The sequence below is a fragment of the Hemitrygon akajei genome, chromosome 28 (assembly GCF_048418815.1).
Source record: "Hemitrygon akajei chromosome 28, sHemAka1.3, whole genome shotgun sequence".
Classification (NCBI taxonomy): domain Eukaryota; kingdom Metazoa; phylum Chordata; class Chondrichthyes; order Myliobatiformes; family Dasyatidae; genus Hemitrygon; species Hemitrygon akajei.
In genome coordinates, this window is record NC_133151.1 from 5,799,959 (window position 1) to 5,814,336 (window position 14,378).

The 14,378-nt window shown below is 52.2% G+C and overlaps 1 protein-coding gene across 3 annotated transcripts; it reads left to right on the forward strand.

The window, feature by feature from the left end:
- Positions 1-1,544: 1,544 nt before the first annotated feature.
- On the forward strand, positions 1,545-14,111 carry LOC140717639 (phospholipase A and acyltransferase 3-like). 3 transcript variants are annotated; one of them, XM_073031241.1, is made up of 5 exons: positions 1,545-1,862; positions 6,137-6,287; positions 9,956-10,076; positions 11,121-11,389; positions 13,041-14,111. In XM_073031241.1, the coding sequence occupies exons 2-5, from the start codon at positions 6,273-6,275 to the stop codon at positions 13,149-13,151; spliced, it is 516 nt and encodes a 171-aa protein (XP_072887342.1). In that variant the 5' UTR covers positions 1,545-1,862; positions 6,137-6,272; the 3' UTR covers positions 13,152-14,111. The 3 variants fall into 3 exon arrangements, with proteins under 3 accessions (XP_072887342.1, XP_072887343.1, XP_072887344.1); XM_073031242.1 differs by lacking the exon at positions 1,545-1,862 and having other exon boundaries at positions 5,409-6,287; XM_073031243.1 differs by lacking the exons at positions 1,545-1,862; positions 6,137-6,287 and adding an exon at positions 6,432-6,559.
- The last annotated feature ends 267 nt before the right edge of the window (positions 14,112-14,378 follow it).

Genomic DNA, 14,378 nt, shown 5'->3' on the forward strand with positions numbered 1-14,378 from the left:
CTCAATGACGTGGCCTCCACAGCGTCTGTGGCAATGAATTCCACAGATTCACCACCCGCTGCTGAACAAAGTTGTTCCTCGTCTCTGTTCTTAAGGACGTCCCATCTATTCTGGCACTATGCCCTGAGATCCTAGACTCCCCCACTATAGGAAACATCCTCTCCACATCCACTCTATCTGTGTCCTCTGGTCCTAGACTCCCCCACTATAGGAAACATCCTCTCCACATCCACTCTATCTGTGTCCTCTGGTCCTAGACTCCCCCACTATAGGAAACATCCTCTCCACATCCACTCTATCTGTGTCCTCTGGTCCTAGACTCCCCCACCATAGGAAACATCCTCTCCACATCCACTCTATCTGTGTCCTCTGGTCCTAGACTCTCCCACTATAGGAAACATCCTCTCCACATCCACTCTATCTGTGTCCTCTGGTCCTAGACTCCCCCACTATAGGAAACATCCTCTCCACATCCACTCTATCTGTGTCCTCTGGTCCTAGACTCCCCCACTATAGGAAACATCCTCTCCACATCCACTCTATCTGTGTCCTCTGGTCCTAGACTCCCCCACCATAGGAAACATCCTCTCCACATCCACTCTATCTGTGTCCTCTGGTCCTAGACTCCCCCACTATAGGAAACATCCTCTCCACATCCACTCTATCTGTGTCCTCTGGTCCTAGACTCCCCCACTATAGGAAACATCCTCTCCACATCCACTCTATCTGTGTCCTCTGGTTGTAGACTCCCCCACTATAGGAAACACCCTCTCCACATCCACTCTATCTGTGTCCTCTGGTCCTAGACTCTCCCACTATAGGAAACATCCTCTCCACATCCACTCTATCTGTGTCCTCTGGTCCTAGACTCCCCCACTATAGGAAACATCCTCTCCACATCCACTCTGTCTGTGTCCTCTGGTCCTAGACTCCCCCACTATAGGAAACATCCTCTCCACATCCACTCTATCTGTGTCCTCTGGTCCTAGACTCCCCCACTATAGGAAACATCCACTCTATCTTGGCCTTTGAACATTCGGTAGTTTTCAGTGAGATCACCTTCATTCTTCCAAACTCCAGTTGAATACAGGCTGAGGGCCAGCAAGCGCTTTTCCTACATTAACCCTTTCGTTCCTGGAAACCTCACCCTCCCTCAGATATGGGGCCCAAAACACCCCCCGATACTGCTCGGCATTTTTATTTGTATATTCCCGCTGTCTGTACGTCTCCCCGTGACCGTGCAGGATTACCTCCGGGCGCTCCAAAGACGGCCACTATAGATTGTCCTGTGATTAGGCTAGGGTCAAGTGGGTGGGGGGGTGGGGGGGAGGAATTACTGGGCGGCAATAAACATCTTAAATAAATAAATATTCTGACTTTCTCAAAAGGAATGCTGAAGATCTGCATTTGCCGTCCTCAGCTCCGAGTCAACCTGCGCGTTCGCCTTTAGGGAATCACGCCCAAGTCCGACTTCTGAATCTGCTGCCCGTTTGCAAAACGATCTGAACTTTTCCCTCCCGTGCGCCAGCGGATTCTCAGTCCACGCCAGGGCACTCCCCGGAAAATCGAGTGTGAGGCTTTTTGTCCCGGGGAAAGAACGGGCGGCAGGTGACAGTGTGATGTGCATCACAAAACTCAGGGCAGTCCGAAGACGACCGTGTGACAGGAGAGCGGTCAGTCGCAACGGGAATGTCACGCCTGTCGGACCAACTGAGCCCTGAAAGCGTGTCCCCACCCCCCTCCCCCAAAACCCTTTCTCTTTCGACTCGTCACGGCAGCTGGTTTCCGATAAAAGCGCCCGGCCCAGACTGCCAGGGTCAGATCTCCACCCGCCGAGTCGAGAGGAGGGTCAGCCCTTCCAGGTGAGAATCCGCCGCCGCTGTCTCAATGTCCGGTTGGCGTTCGGCTCTCGCTCCTCGCCGCGCGGTTTATCCGTGAATCGGCGGTCAGTATGAAAAGTCCGGTAAAGGGGCGGGCGGGGTGGTTGGTGAATGTTCCGACACGTTCCTCACCTGTCCTCGGGTGGGGAGGGAGAGTTTGCGAGTCACTTGCAGGACTGTGTTTGACAATGGCCGCACCAGCCTGCCTGCCTGTCAGATTCAGGTTTAATGTGCTGTGAAATCTGTTAACTCTGCAGCAGCAAATCATGGAGGGGAAAACATTTATTTATAGGAAGTATATCGACGTTAAATAAGTAGTGCAAAAATAGACATTGAAAAGAAGCGGCGTTCGTGGGTTCAATGTCCATTCAGGAATCGGATGGCAGAGGGGAAGAAGCTGTTCCTGAATCGCTGAGTTTGTGCCTTCATGCCCCTGATGGTAGGGGGGAGAAGAGAGCGCCCGCCCTGCTCGTGGACTGTTTGCCCCGCTCCCGTCAGGGAAGAGGCTACGTGGCATCTCCCCAGCAGGGCCACCAGACTCCCAAACGGTTGCTTGCCCCAAGCGGAGAGGCTGATCAACGCCCCGGCCCGCCCTTGTCGTGTGTCCGGTGCTGAACTCCCCCCGATAACGCATCGTGTCGGACAAGATGTGAGCGCCTCCCGGGCGAGAGTGATGAACCCATTAGACACCACAACATCTCCCCTTCTTGGGGGAGAGAGAGAAAAGAGTAAAACTAGATGTGTGATTCGCGTCTGCAGAACCGCTTTTGGAATGATTGCCGCAGAAAATGAGCCAATTCGAGTCCCGCATCTTATGCTCCTTACATAAACATATTTTAAAGAAAGAATTACCAACATTGCAGTAACACACACAAAATGCCGGAGGAACTCCGCAGGCCAGATAGCGTCTATGGAAAAGAGTAAACAGTGGACGGTTCGGGCCGAGACCCGTCGGCAGGACTGGGAGGGGTGGGGGGAGTACAAGGAGGCAGGTGAACCGAGAGAGGGGGTGAAGTGAGGAGCTGATTAATGAAAGAGATAAAGGGCTGGAGGAAGGGGGGAAACCGATAGGAGAGGGCAGAAGACCATGGGAGAAGGGGAACCTGAGAGCAGAGTTCCTCCAGCATTTTGTGTGTGTGTCTGGTGCTTTGGATTTCAAACATCTGCAGATTTTCCCGTGTTTGCCAACATTATAACTGTCTTTCTCTTTCTCTCTTTGTTTTTCTTATTTTCCCACTTCCTCTCTTTTTAAAAAAAAACCATTCCCATTTTGTGAAATGTTTTCGACGTTAGAACCCTTTAAGAAAAGCATTCAATCCAATGGGGGCCTGCCTGCACGCTCCGGCCAAGTGAGAGGATTAATCTGCCCCTTTGGCGCTGGGGTCTGTCCCTGCGGTGGGACAGAGATCCGGCGCGGGCTCCTGGAAGAGTTGGAGCGGATGAAGAATCTTGAACATGCCTGTCCACCTCGGGTGGCAGGCCCTCGTCGTAAGGATCAGGCCACTCTATGCCCTACTCTACCCTTTATGGACTCCGAGGATGTCCTGCCAGATGTCAGCTTGCGAAGTTCTGGTCACGGGCGTCCGCGCTGCGCGCTGCCGGACCGTTGCCCCTTTGATGGACCTCCCGAGCGGCGACAACAACTTTGCCCTTCCCTTCCTCACGCCGCGTTCTCGCTTTGTCGAGAAGTCGGGGAAGTGGGGTTCGGGGAAGGGAAGGACGCTCAGTCTCCGGCCCGTTGACAGCTCCGATGGGCTGGGCGTCTTTTTGGAGGCAGCTCGCCCCGCTCTCTCCGCCCTCCCTGTTCGCCTGGCTGGCGTTTGAACTCGTGGTCCCGAACAAAGGCCTTGAATTCCGGGCAGCTGAATTGCCTGACACGAGTGTCTCTGGTACGCCACGGGGAGTGAACGCAGCGTTCAGCTGGATAGCAGTTCGGACGCCCCGACATTGCGCGAGTGAGGAAGGGAAATATCCCCCCCACTACTTTATCAGGTTTAACGTCACTGGCAAACGTAGTTAAACTCTTTGTTTTGTGTCAGCAATATACAATCATTCAAACTGTACATTCTCGAAAACTCTCTCACCAATTCTGTCTCATTGCACAACACCCAGTCCAGAATAGCCGATCCCCCAGCTGCTCCAAACAAAAAAGGAACTCCGGGAATTTCCCCTTCCCGGAATCCAGCTCCAACCCGATGTTCCCAATCCACCTGCGTTTTGAAATGCCCCACGACCATCGTAACGTTGCCCTTTTGGCAGGCATTTACTATCAGTCATTGTCATTTGTAGACCACATCCTCGGTACTGTTCGGGGGGTCTCTATACAACTCCCATCAGTTCCCTCAGCTCTATCCACAATGATTCAACACCTTCCGACCCCACGTCACCTCTTTCTAATGATTTGATTTCTTTTTTTTTTTTAAAAACCAACAGAGCAACACTGTCCCCTTTACCTACCCTGCCTGTCCTTTCAATATGATATGTATCCTTGGGCATTAAGCTCCCGGCCGTAATCTCTCAGCCATGATTCAGTGATGCCGACAACATCGTACCTGCCAATCTGCAAACTGCGCTGCAAGTTCATCTCCCTTATTCCGTACACTGCGCGCATTCCGATACAACACCTGTATTCACCCTTCTCCATGTTGTCCGCCTCATCCTGGTGACTGCAACTTTGCCCCTTTTTGCAAACCAGTGATCTCATCTTCAGAACCATTATCCACCTTTCCTATGACGCCTCTTACACGGGCAGCTCAGGACACCAGTCACACCGTGCTCAACCTTTGATTCCTAACTTTTTCTGAAGTCTTGCCAACATCTGCCTCCACAACCTCTCCACTTAACAGTCCTTGCACTCTGGTTCCCATCCCTCTACAACTCTAGTTTAAACCCCATCGTGCAGCTTTAACAAAACTTTCCGCAAGGATATTAGTCCCCCTCCAGTTCAGGTGCAACCCGTCCCTTCTGTACAGGTATATGTGTGTGTGTGTGTGTGTGTGTGTGTGTGTGTGTGTGTGTGTGTGTGTGTGTGTGTGTGTGTGTGTGTGTGTGTGTGAGAGAGAGAGAGAGTGTTTGTGTGTGTGTGTGTGTGTGAGAGAGAGAGTGTTTGTGTGTGTGTGCGAGAGAGAGTTTATGTGTGAGAGTGTGCGAGAGTTTATGTGTGCGTGAGAGTGTTTATGTGAGAGAGAGAATGTGCGAGAGTTTATGTGTGCGTGAGAGTGTTTATGTGAGAGAGTGTTTATGTCCGTGTGAGAGAGTGTTTGTGTGTGAGAGAGAGTGTTTGTGTGTGTGTGTGTGAGAGAGTGTTTGTGTGTGTGTGCGAGAGAGAGTTTATGTGTGAGAGTGTGCGAGAGTTTATGTGTGCATGAGAGTGTTTATGTGAGAGAATGTGCGAGAGTTTATGTGTGCGTGAGAGTGTTTATGTGAGAGAGTGTTTATGTCCGTGTGAGAGAGTGTTTGTGTGTGAGAGAGAGTGTTTGTGTGTGTGTGAGAGAGTGTTTGTGTGTGTGTGAGAGTGTTTGTGTGTGTGTGTGTGTGTGAGAGAGTGTTTGTGTGCGTGAGAGAGTGTTTATGAGAGAGAGTGTTTGTGTGTGTGTGCGAGAGAGAGTTTATGTGTGAGAGTGTGCGAGAGTTTATGTGTGCGTGAGAGTGTTTATGTGAGAGAGTGTTTATGTCCGTGTGAGAGAGTGTTTGTGTGTGAGAGAGAGTGTTTGTGTGTGTGAGAGAGTGTTTGTGTGCGTGAGAGAGTGTTTATGAGAGAGAGTGTTTGTGTGTGTGTGAGAGAGAGAGTGTTTGTGTGCGTGAGAGAGTGTTTATGAGAGAGAGTGTTTGTGTGTGTGTGTGCGAGAGAGAGTTTATGTGTGAGAGTGTGCGAGAGTTTATGTGTGCGTGAGAGTGTTTATGTGAGAGAGTGTTTATGTCCGTGTGAGAGAGTGTTTGTGTGTGAGAGAGTGTTTGTGTGTGTGTGAGAGAGAGTGTTCGTGTGTGTGTGTGTGAGAGAGAGAGTGTTTGTGTGCGTGAGAGAGAGTGTTTGTGTGCGTGAGAGAGTGTTTGTGTGCGTGAGAGAGAGTGTGTTTGTGTGTGTGTGAGAGAGAGTGTGTTTGTGTGCGTGAGAGAGAGTGTGTTTGTGTGTGTGTGAGAGAGAGTGTGTTTGTGTGCGTGAGAGAGTGTTTATGAGAGAGAGTGTTTGTGTGTATGTAGTGGGGTGGGTTAAAAGTTCACCTCAGTTTAACACACTCTGCTCTGTTTCTGGGAAGTCCCGCCCCCAGGCTCTGAAAGGAAGCAACGGCCCAGGCCGAGATCAGCTTTGCTCCGGGACCCGTGGGGTGGAGGATCGTTGTCGCTTTCTGAACGTCGCCGGCGTCTCATCGGCCGCTTGGGAGAGAGCTCGCTATGGCTGCATCATTCGTGAGTAGAACCCGAGAACGCGTTGTAGTTTAAGCCTGGGGGGCTACAGGTCCGAGCTGTCGGCTGTTACCGTCCCTCCTCACCCTCCTCTCGATCCCCCGTCTGACCAGCTCCTCCCTCCGCAACCCCGCCACCCAACAACCCTACAGTCCTGAGACCGAACGACCTGCGAGCTGTGGGTGAGGGAAAGCTGACGGAGGGGACAGCTCCGCTCTGTCCGCCGCAAAGGGCAGCATCTGGCACAGAGTCCGGCCCTGTTGTGGCTCAGAAAGGTAGGGAAGGCAGCAGAGATAGGGGACTCTATAGTTAGGGGGGGTCAGACAGGCGATCCTGTGGACGCAGGGAAGAAACTCGGAAGGTGGTTTGCCTCCCAGGTGCCGGGGTCCGGGATGTTTCTGATCGCGTCCACGATATCCTGCGGTGGGAGGGAGAACAGCCAGAGATCGTGGTACATATTGGTACCAACGACACAGGTAGGAAAAGGGAGCAGGTCCTGAAAACAGGAAGGAAGTTGAGAAGCAGGATCACAAAGCTAGTGATCTCGGGATTACTGCCTGTGCCACACAACAGTGAGAATAGGAATAGGATGGGGTGGAGGATAAATGCATAGTTGAGGGACTGGAGCAGGGGCCAGGGATTAAGATTTCTGGATCATTGGGCCCTCTTTTGGGGCAGGTGTGACCTGTACAAAAAGGACGGGTTGCACTTGAATCCGAGGCGGACCGATATCCTGGTGCGGAGGTTTGCTGAGGCTGCTGGGCAGAGTTTAAACTAGAATTGCTGGGGGGATGGGAACCGAACTGAGGGGGCTGTTGGCTCACAGATCAAGACAGCTTGGAGACAGTGTGAGAGGGAGGAGAGGCAGGTGATAGAGAAGGGACGCACTCAGACCGATGGTTTCGGATGTGTCTATTTCAATGCAAGGAGTATTGTGAACAAAGAGGATGAGTTAAGAGAGTGGATCAGTACTTGGAGCTATGATGTTGTGGCCATTACAGAGACGTAGATGGCTCAGGGGCAGGACTGGTAATTTAAAGTGCCGGGCTTTAGATGTTTCAGTAAGCACAGGGAGGGAGGCAAAAGAGATGGGAGTGCTGATCAGAGACAGTGTCATGGCTGCAGAAAAGGTGTATGTCATGGAGGGATTGTCTACAGAGTCTCTGTGGGTGGAGGTTAGAAACAGGAAGCAGTCAATAAATAACTCTACTGGGTGTTTTTTATACCCAGTAGGTTTCCTGACACAATATGTAGATAAACCTACAAGAGCCTGTACTTGATCTGGTATTGGGAAATGAACCTGGTCAGGTGTCAGGTCTCTCAGTGGGAGAGCATTTTGGAGATAGTGATCACAATTCTATAGCATTGAAGAGGGATGGGATCAGACAAGTTAGGAAAGTGTTTAATAGGAGTAAAGGGAAATATGAGGCTATCAGGCAGGAACTTGGAGACATAAATTAGGAACAGATGTTCTCGGGAAGTGTACGGCAGAAATGTGGCAAATGTTCGGGGGATATTTGTGTGGCGCTCTGCATAGGTACGTTCCAAAGAGACAGGGAAAGGGTGTAGGGTACAGGAACTGTGGTGTAAAAAGGTTGTTGAAAATCTAGACAAGAAAAGAAAAGCTTATGAATGGTTCAAAAAACTAGGTAATGATAGAGATCTAGAAGATTATAAGGCTAGCAGGAAGGAGCTTAAGAATGAAATTAGAAGAGCCAGAAGGGGCCATGAGAAGGCCTTGGTGAACAGGATTAAGGAAAACCCCAAGGCATTCTACAAGTATGTGAAGAGCAAGAGTATAAGACGTGAGAGAATAGGACCAATCAAATGTGACAGTGGAAAAGTGTGTATGAAACCGAAGGAGATAGCAGAGATACTTAAAGAGTACTTTGCTTTAGTATTCATTTCAGAAAAGGATCTTGGTGATTGTAAGGATGACTTACATCAGACTGAAAAGCTTGAGCATGTAGATATTAAGGAAGAGGATGTGCTGGAGCTTTTGGAAAGCATCAAGTTGGATAAGTCTCTGGGACCAGATGATATGTACCCTAGGCTACTGTGGGAGGTGAAGGAGGAGATTCCTGAGCCTCTGGCAATGATCTTTGCTTCATCAATGGCAACGGGAGAGGTTCCGGAGGATTGGAGGGTTGCAGATGTTGTTCCTTTATTCAAGAAAGGGAGTAGGGATAGCCCAGGAAATAATAGACCATAGAAAGGGTGCAGAGGATACGTACAAGGATGTTGCCTGGATTGGGGAGCACGCTTTATGAGAATAGGTTGAGTTAACTAGGCCTTTTCTCCCTGGAGCGACAGAGGATGAGAGGTGACCTGATAGAGGTGTATAAGATGATGAGAAGCATTGATAGTGTGGAGAGTCAGAGGCTTTTTACCAGGGCTGAAGTGGCTAACACGAGAGGACACAGGATTAAGGTGCTGGGGAGTAGGTACAGAGGAGATGTCAGGGGTAAGTTTTTTACTCAGAGAGTGGTGAGTGTGTGGAATGGGCTGCCGGCAACGGTGGTGGAGGCGGATACGATAGGGTCTTTTAAGAGACTTTTGGATAAGTACATGAAGCTTAGAAAAATAGAGGGCTATGGGTTAGTGAGGCTAGTTAATTTCTAAGGTAGGGACATGTTCAGCACAACTTTGTGGGCCGAAGGGCCTGTGTTGTACTGTAGGTTTTCTATGTTTTCAGTCTGACATCCCATTCCCCTCTGACATGTCCGTCCACAGCCTCCTGTCATGGAGAATTACACTCAGGGTGGAGGAGCAACGCCTCATATTCTGTCTGGGTAGCCACAAACCTGATGGCATGAACCTCGATTTCTCGAACTTCCTGTAATTTCTTGTCCCCTCCCCCTCTCTTTTTCCATTCCCCATTTTGGCTCCCCACCCGACTCACCCCTTCTCCCCGTCTGTGGGAGGAAGCCCGCGCGGTCACGGGGAGAACGTACAGACTCCTCACAGACAGTGGCGGGAATTGAACTGGGGTTGCCGGTACTACAGTAACGTTACTCTTGCCACTTTGCTCCCGTGCCGCCCGAGATAGGGAGAGCTTTTGGAAAGCATCAAGTTGGATAAGTCTCTGGGACCAGATGATATGTACCCTAGGCTACTGTGGGAGGTGAGGGAGGAGATAGGGAGAGGTTGGCCACGCTGGATCCCTGGAGCACGGGAGAGTGAGGGGATAATGTTGTATGCGCAGTCGGTTCACGGGAGGGGTAGCGAGGGCAGGGCGATGGGACCAGGCACAGTGATAGTTCGGCCCGGGGCTTGTTTCTGTGCTACCTGGCTGCGTGCTTCTCTCCGGCCTGCAACGGAGGGGCGGAAAAAAATAGCAGCAGGAAGTGGTTTAGTGAAACAGCTCGGCGCTCGGCAGTGATGGGTGGGGGAGCTGCAGACCACAAGACGGAGGAGAAAAATCAGCTTGCCCAACTCTGAGTGTGTGTGTGTGCCTGTGTCTCTGTGTACGAAAGTGTCATATCCACACTTGCCCCCTCCCTTTCTCCCTGACCCCACTCCTTCCCCTTTTCCTCTCTCCCTCCCTTCCTGCCTACCCTTCCTCCCACTCTGCATGCTGCCCTTCCTTGCTCCACCTCTCTCTCTGCCTCCCCTCCCTCCCTTGCCCTCTCTCTCCCTGCATCCCTCACTGATACCCCTCTCTTTTCCAGTTTAGTCAACAGGATGACAGGGATCCGAAGGCCGGTGACCTGATAGAAATTTTTCGGCCACTTTACCAGCACTGGGCGCTGTACATGGGGGACGGTTATGTCATTCACCTGGCACCTCCGAGTAAGTACAGTGTCACCCTCCCAGTTACACCTCCGTCACCCCGCTCAGACCCCCCAAGATTCTTCCCATCCTACGTACGGCCTGCGAGGCACACACACACTCTCTCACACACACACACACACACACACACACACACAGACACACACACACACTCTCACAGACAGACACACACACTCTCACACACAGACACACACACACACACACACACACACAGACACACACACACACACACACTCACAGACAGACAGACAGACACACACACACACTCACACACACACACACACAGACAGACAGACAGACACACACACACACACAGACACACACACACACACACTCACAGACAGACAGACAGACACACACACACACACACTCACACACACACACACAGACAGACAGACACACACACTCTCACAGACAGACAGACAGACACACACACACACACACTCACAGACAGACAGACACACACACACACACAAACACTCTCACAGACAGACAGACAGACACACACACTCACAGACAGACAGACAGACACACACACACACACACACTCACAGACAGACAGACACACACACACACACACTCACAGACAGACAGACACACACACAAACACTCTCACAGACAGACAGACAGACACACACACACACTCACAGACAGACAGACACACACACACACACACACACAGACAGACAGACACACACACACAGACAGACAGACAGACACACACACAAACACTCTCACAGACAGACAGACAGACACACACACACACTCACAGACAGACAGACACACACACACACACACACACAAACACTCTCACAGACAGACAGACACACACACACACACTCACAGACAGACAGACAGACAGACACACACACACACTCACAGACAGACAGACAGACAGACAGACACACACACACACACACACACACACACACAGACAGACAGACACACACACACACACACAGTCCCCACTACACCCATGACCGTGTTGACAGCCCGAAGCCTGCGCCCACCCTCCTCTGTGCCTCACACTGTCCCTCCCCTCAGGCGAGGTCTGCAACGCCGGGGCGAGCAGCATCATGTCTGTGTTCTCGGAGAAGGCCCACGTGAAAAGGGAGCTCCTACGCATTGTGGTGGGCGCAGACCGTTACCGGGTGAATAATAAACTGGACGACACCCGCCGTCCCAGGCCCATCAACGTCATCCTGAAGGAGGCACGGCAGCAGATAGGCTGCGAGATGGACTACAGCGTCTTCTCTGCAAACTGCGAGCACTTCGTCATGGAACTGCGCTACGGGGTGTCCAGATCTACTCAGGTGAGACGGTCCTCCCTCCCACCGCGGGGGGGAGAAACTCCAACGGGACTGGCGGGCTGACGTTACGAAGATTTAAAAATTAGCTGAAACTCAAGAGATTCTGCAGACCGTCACACACAAAACTCAGCCGGTCTATGGAGAGGAGTAAACTTTCGACGTTTCGCGTCGAGACCAGGGGAGCAGTTAGAGTAAGAGGTGGGAGAAGGGGATGAAGATGACAGGTGACATAAACGAGGTGGCGGGTGACAAGGTGTTGCTCCCCGAACCTCATCACGGCAGTAGAGGAGGCCGTGGTCTCACATGTCACAGTGGGAATGGGAAGTGGCCACCGGGAGATCCCGCTTCTTGAGTCGCTCTTCCGATGACTGAAGTCCTCCTTTCCAGGCAGCATCTCGTGACGAAAGGGTGTGCCGGGACTGGAGAGAGCCCAGAGGGGGTCTCCAGGAATGAAAGGGTTAACCGGGAGGGGGAGGGGGATGAAGCGAAGAGCTGGGAAGTTCTTCCGGCGAAAGAGACCGGAAGGGACGGTGTGGAGGGAGATTCACTCTGTGTCTGACCCCGGGAGTGTGTGATGGGACGGTGTGGAGGGAGCTTCACTCTGTGTCTGACCCCGGGAGTGTGTGACGGGACGGTGTGGAGGGAGCTTCACTCTGTGTCTGACCCCGGGAGTGTGTGACGGGACGGTGTGGAGGGAGCTTCACTCTGTGTCTGACCCCGGGAGTGTGCGATGGGACGGTGTGGAGGGAGCTTCACTCTGTGTCTGACCCCGGGTGTGTGTGATGGGACGGTGCGGAGGGAGCTTCACTCTGTGTCTGACCCCGGGAGTGGGTGATGTGACAGTGCGGAGGGAGCTTCACTCTGTGTCTGACCACGGGAGTGTGTGATGGGACGGTGTGGAGGGAGCTTCACTCTGTGCAGGACCCCGGGAGTGTGTGATGGGACGGTGTGGAGGGAGATTCACTCTGTGTCTGACCCCGGGAGTGTGTGATGTGACAGTGTGGAGGGAGATTCACTCTGTGCAGGACCCCGGGAGTGTGTGATGGGACGGTGTGGAGGGAGATTCACTCTGTGTCTGACCCCGGGAGTGTGTGATGTGACGGTGTGGAGGGAGATTCACTCTGTGTCTGACCCCGGGAGTGGGTGATGTGACGGTGTGGAGGGAGATTCACTCTGTGTCTGACCCCGGGAGTGGGTGATGTGACGGTGTGGAGGGAGCTTCACTCTGTGTCTGACCCCGGGAGTGTGTGATGGGACGGTGTGGAGGGAGCTTCACTCTGTGTCTGACCCCGGGAGTGTGTGATGGGACGGTGTGGAGAGAGATTCACTCTGTGCAGGACCCCGGGAGTGTGTGATGGGACGGTGTGGAGGGAGATTCACTCTGTGTCTGACCCCGGGAGTGGGTGATGTGACGGTGTGGAGGGAGATTCACTCTGTGTCTGACCCCGGGAGTGTGTGATGGGACGGTGTGGAGGGAGCTTCACTCTGTGTCTGACCCCGGGAGTGTGTGATGGGACGGTGTGGAGGGAGATTCACTCTGTGTCTGACCCCGGGAGTGTGTGATGGGACGGTGTGGAGGGAGCTTCACTGTTTTATGTGTGTTTGTGATCACTTCTCTCCCTGCCTGACTCTGACTCTCTCACTCTCCGTACAGGTTGAAGATGCAGCTTTCTACACGGCTGCTGGTGTCAGTTTCGGTGTTCTCGGCACTCTGGCGGCTTTTGGCTATCAGTTCATGAGATCACAGCAGAAGCAGAAGAAGTGAAGAAGCAGCTCTGTCTGGGTGTGGAATTACACCCCTCCCCGGGAAACATTACTTTCTGCCCCGCTGGTGCTCTGAGATGGAGACACACTCCTTGCCATTCAAACTTTAATTTCTCTCTCTCTCCCTGTCGCTCTCTGTCTCCCTCTCTCTCTCGTCACTCTCTCTCCCTGTCTCTCTTCGTTCCTTTCTGCCTCTCTCCCCCCCGCCCCCCAGAGTGTGGCATGTTGGCCTTTACCAGTCAGGGCATATCTAGGATCAGAGCGTCCCATGGACGTACAGGATCGCCTGCCTGCTGACATGAACATCGGGATTTCTCTACTTACAGCAATTTCTCCCATCGCTCCTCTCCCTTCTCCCATTCCCCGTTCTGGTTCGCCTCTCACCCCTTCTCTCTGCCCATCACCTGCCCATCCCCTCCCTCTGGTTCCCCCAACTCCTTCCCTCTCTCCCCCGATCCACTCTCTTCCTATTCTTCTTCAGCCCTTGACCTCTCCCACCCATGACCAAGGCTTTTGGGGCGAACTTCCTGCCCTGTCTGTCCCCTACTTCAACCCTCCCCCCCCCCAACCCCACCTCACTCTGACTGGGTTTGAGAGGGAAACTCGATCCGCCCTCTGCCTCCACTACCGGTGCAACAGCGGGCATGGCGCGTGGCATCTCACCGTCTCCGAAACGCACCACCAGAATGCACCACCTTTCCTGCCGTGGGGGTGGGGTGGGGGTTAGAGGAGGCAGTGCCCTCCCCCCACCCACTCAAGGTGCAATGGGACTACTGACAATGAAATGATATTTTAGTTAATATAATGTTATTTTATGGGTGTGTAAAAATGCATATGTATACGCAATAATATTTAATAAGATTGATGCAAGACTGCATTGATATATAAACTTCCTCATCCCCTTGATTAAACCTGCTTTCGAGCGTGTAATAAAGCCATTCGAATTTTCAAGGACCCTTTATGACTCGTGTTCTCAGTACTTTTTTTTTATATTTGCACAATTTCTATTTCACATTGGTTGTTTGTTTATGTATAGAGTATTTTCCCCTTCAATTCCACTCTGTATCTTTATTTTCCTGTGAAATGCCCGGAAGGAAATGAAGCCCAGGGTAGTGTGTGTCGATGTGGATGTATTTTACCGGGCCAGTGGCGTAGTGGCATCAGCACTGGACTCTGGCGCGACTGGTCCAGGGTTCGAATCCGGCTGGCTCCTTGCAGTCGTTCCACC

Excerpts from the sequence above, each read along its gene's own strand:
- LOC140717639 (XM_073031241.1), top strand. Across the intron at positions 10,077-11,120 it reads CATTCACCTGGCACCTCCGA|GCGAGGTCTGCAACGCCGGG; the intron begins GTAAGTACAGTG and ends CCCTCCCCTCAG. Across the intron at positions 11,390-13,040 it reads GGGTGTCCAGATCTACTCAG|GTTGAAGATGCAGCTTTCTA; the intron begins GTGAGACGGTCC and ends CTCTCCGTACAG.